The sequence below is a fragment of the Haliotis rufescens genome, unplaced genomic scaffold (genome assembly GCF_023055435.1).
Source record: "Haliotis rufescens isolate VD_foot unplaced genomic scaffold, xgHalRufe1.0.p SCAF_6, whole genome shotgun sequence".
Classification (NCBI taxonomy): domain Eukaryota; kingdom Metazoa; phylum Mollusca; class Gastropoda; order Lepetellida; family Haliotidae; genus Haliotis; species Haliotis rufescens.
Window position 1 is genome coordinate 15,680,539 of NW_025964334.1, and position 4,051 is coordinate 15,684,589.

At 54.9% G+C, this 4,051-nt stretch overlaps 1 protein-coding gene across 5 annotated transcripts; it reads left to right on the forward strand.

Annotated features, from left to right (window-relative positions):
• Nucleotides 1–4,051, forward strand: LOC125374771. Of its 5 annotated transcripts, none has more exons than XM_048386291.1 (2): nucleotides 1–3,764; nucleotides 3,795–4,051. In XM_048386291.1, the coding sequence occupies exons 1-2, from the start codon at nucleotides 432–434 to the stop codon at nucleotides 3,885–3,887; spliced, it is 3,426 nt and encodes a 1,141-aa protein (XP_048242248.1). In that variant the 5' UTR covers nucleotides 1–431; the 3' UTR covers nucleotides 3,888–4,051. The 5 variants fall into 5 exon arrangements, with proteins under 5 accessions (XP_048242248.1, XP_048242250.1, XP_048242247.1 ...); XM_048386293.1 differs by having other exon boundaries at nucleotides 1–3,404; XM_048386290.1 differs by having other exon boundaries at nucleotides 1–2,834; nucleotides 2,865–4,051.

Here is a 4,051-nt window from a genome sequence, read left to right on the forward strand (position 1 = left end):
TGTCAGCATAAACCACAAAATATATCTTTCAACTCTGTTTTTTTCACCAAAATAACATTCTAATAAGAGCCCCCTATTTCTAATTTTGAGAGCGCCCTGGGCGCTTATTACGTCGAATACAGTATGACCGTTAATGCTTAGTTGAACAGGACCCTGTTGGCTAACTAGAAACATTGTTTGTAAATGTATAAATGCAATGGTGAATGGTATTATTTGTTCAGGGTGGACTAGCCCTCTGATTCCAGCCTAGGATCAGATTAGAGTATTGCCTAGTGTAGACATACTGTACTCATACTCACTCACGAAACTTCCAATGTAGAAATGTTATTTAAGCTTCAAAAAGACAAGGGATGGGTGCTCTCCCCTGCATCCCCCTCTGGATCCATGCATGAACAATGAGGAACATAATGCTTCCCAAATAGCGCTTCGAAATGGTTCTCAAGTCATCTTGCCAGAAACTTCAGGTCCATCTCCCAGGGTTCCTGGGACTTCAGGTCCATCTCCCAGGGTTCCTGAGACTTCAGGTCCATCCCCCAGTGTTCCTGAGACTTCAGATCCATCTCCCAGGGTTCCTGAAACTTCAGGTCCATCTCCCAGGGTTCCTGAGACTTCAGGTCCATCCCCCAGCGTTCCTGAGACTTCAGGTCCATCCCCCAGGGTTCCTGGGACTTCAGGTCCATCTCCCAGGGTTCCTGAGACTTCAGGTCCATCCCCCAGGGTTCCTGGGACTTCAGGTCCATCTCCCAGGGTTCCTGAGACTTCAGGTCCATCCCCCAGGGTTCCTGGGACTTCAGGTCCATCTCCAAGGGTTCCTGAGACTTCACGTCCATCCCACAGGGTTCCTGGGACTTCAGGTCCAACTCCAAGGGTTCCTGAGTCTTCAGGTCCATCCCCCAGGGTTCCTGGGACTTCAGGTCCATCTCCCAGGGTTCCTGAGACTTCAGGTCCATCCCCCAGGGTTCCTGGGACTTCAGGTCCAACTCCAAGAGTTCCTGAGACTTCAGGTCCATTCCCCAGCGTTCCTGAGACTTCAGGTCCATCTCCCAGGGTTCCTGAGACCTCAGGTCCATCCCCCAGCGTTCTTGGGACTTCAGGTCCAACTCCAAGGGTTCCTGAGACTTCAAGTCCATCTCCCAGGATTCCTGAGACTTCAGGTCCATCCCCCAGCGTTCCTGGGACTTCAGGTCCATCCCCCAGGGTTCCTGAAACTTCAGGTCCATCTCCCAGGGTTCCTGAGACTTCAGGTCCATCTCCCAGGGTTCCTGAAACTTCAGGTCCATCTCCCAGGGTTCCTGAGACTTCAGGTCCATCCCCCAGGGTTCCTGAGACTTCAGGTCCATCCCCCAGGGTTCCTGAGACTTCAGGTCCATCCCCCAGGGTTCCTGAGACTTCAGGTCCATCCCCCAGGGTTCCTGAGACTTCAGGTCCATCTCCCAGGGTTCCTGAGACTTCAGGTCCATCCCCCAGGGTTCCTGGGACTTCAGGTCCATCTCCCAGGGTTCCTGAGACTTCAGGTCCATCCCCCAGGGTTCCTGGGACTTCAGGTCCATCTCCCAGGGTTCCTGAGACTTCAGGTCCATCCCCCAGGGTTCCTGCGACTTCAGGTCCAACTCCAAGGGTTCCTGAGTCTTCAGGTCCATCCCCCAGGGTTCCTGGGACTTCAGGTCCATCTCCCAGGGTTCCTGAGACTTCAGGTCCATCCCCCAGGGTTCCTGGGACTTCAGGTCCAACTCCAAGAGTTCCTGAGACTTCAGGTCCATCCCCCAGCGTTCCTGGGACTTCAGGTCCATCCCCCAGGGTTCCTGAAACTTCAGGTCCATCTCCCAGGGTTCCTGAGACTTCAGGTCCATCTCCCAGGGTTCCTGAAACTTCAGGTCCATCTCCCAGGGTTCCTGAGACTTCAGGTCCATCCCCCAGGGTTCCTGAGACTTCAGGTCCATCCCCCAGGGTTCCTGAGACTTCAGGTCCATCCCCCAGGGTTCCTGGGACTTCAGGTCCATCTCCCAGGGTTCCTGAGACTTCAGGTCCATCCCCCAGGGTTCCTGGGACTTCAGGTCCATCTCCCAGGGTTCCTGAGACTTCAGGTCCATCCCCCAGGGTTCCTGGGACTTCAGGTCCATCTCCCAGGGTTCCTTAGACTTCAGGTCCATCCCCCAGGGTTCCTGGGACTTCAGGTCCAACTCCAAGGGTTCCTGAGTCTTCAGGTCCATCCCCCAGGGTTCCTGGGACTTCAAGTCCATCTCCCAGGATTCCTGAGACTTCAGGTCCATCCCCCAGCGTTCCTGGGACTTCAGGTCCATCCCCCAGGGTTCCTGAAACTTCAGGTCCATCTCCCAGGGTTCCTGAGACTTCAGGTCCATCTCCCAGGGTTCCTGAAACTTCAGGTCCATCTCCCAGGGTTCCTGAGACTTCAGGTCCATCCCCCAGGGTTCCTGAGACTTCAGGTCCATCCCCCAGGGTTCCTGAGACTTCAGGTCCATCCCCCAGGGTTCCTGAGACTTCAGGTCCATCCCCCAGGGTTCCTGAGACTTCAGGTCCATCTCCCAGGGTTCCTGAGACTTCAGGTCCATCCCCCAGGGTTCCTGGGACTTCAGGTCCATCTCCCAGGGTTCCTGAGACTTCAGGTCCATCCCCCAGGGTTCCTGGGACTTCAGGTCCATCTCCCAGGGTTCCTGAGACTTCAGGTCCATCCCCCAGGGTTCCTGCGACTTCAGGTCCAACTCCAAGGGTTCCTGAGTCTTCAGGTCCATCCCCCAGGGTTCCTGGGACTTCAGGTCCATCTCCCAGGGTTCCTGAGACTTCAGGTCCATCCCCCAGGGTTCCTGGGACTTCAGGTCCAACTCCAAGAGTTCCTGAGACTTCAGGTCCATCCCCCAGCGTTCCTGGGACTTCAGGTCCATCCCCCAGGGTTCCTGAAACTTCAGGTCCATCTCCCAGGGTTCCTGAGACTTCAGGTCCATCTCCCAGGGTTCCTGAAACTTCAGGTCCATCTCCCAGGGTTCCTGAGACTTCAGGTCCATCCCCCAGGGTTCCTGAGACTTCAGGTCCATCCCCCAGGGTTCCTGAGACTTCAGGTCCATCCCCCAGGGTTCCTGGGACTTCAGGTCCATCTCCCAGGGTTCCTGAGACTTCAGGTCCATCCCCCAGGGTTCCTGGGACTTCAGGTCCATCTCCCAGGGTTCCTGAGACTTCAGGTCCATCCCCCAGGGTTCCTGGGACTTCAGGTCCATCTCCCAGGGTTCCTTAGACTTCAGGTCCATCCCCCAGGGTTCCTGGGACTTCAGGTCCAACTCCAAGGGTTCCTGAGTCTTCAGGTCCATCCCCCAGGGTTCCTGGGACTTCAGGTCTATCTCCCAGGGTTCCTGAGACTTCAGGTCCATCCCCCAGGGTTCCTGGGACTTCAGGTCCAACTCCAAGAGTTCCTGAGACTTCAGGTCCATCCCCCAGCGTTCCTGAGACTTCAGGTCCATCTCCCAGGGTTCCTGAGACCTCAGGTCCATCCCCCAGCGTTCTTTGGACTTCAGGTCCAACTCCAAGGGTTCCTGAGACTTCAGGTCCATCTCCCAGGGTTCCTGAGACTTCAGGTCCATCCCCCAGCGTTCCTGGGACTTCAGGTCCATCTCCCAGGGTTCCTGGGACTTCAGGTCCATCTCCCAGGGTTCCTGGGACTTCAGGTCCATCTCCAAGGGTTCCTGAGACTTCAGGTCCATCTCCCAGGGTTCCTGAGACTTCAGGTCCATCTCCCAGGGTTCCTGGGACTTCAGGTCCATCCCGCAGCATTCCTGAGACTTCAGGTCCATCTCCCAGGGTTCTTGGTACTTCAGGTCCATCTGCCTCGGTTCATGATACTTCAGGTCCATCTGCCTTGGTTCCTGGCAACTCTCTAGTAAGTACTAATCCACACGTTATCATGAGATCCATGTTTTTGTGCATAGACGCTCACATTTGTTATATTGATGAGATATTACCTTCCGTCCAATGTTTACAAACATATTTGTGCTTACTGTCACATATTCATTGTATTTTTGTAAATAAACTATATATTATCATA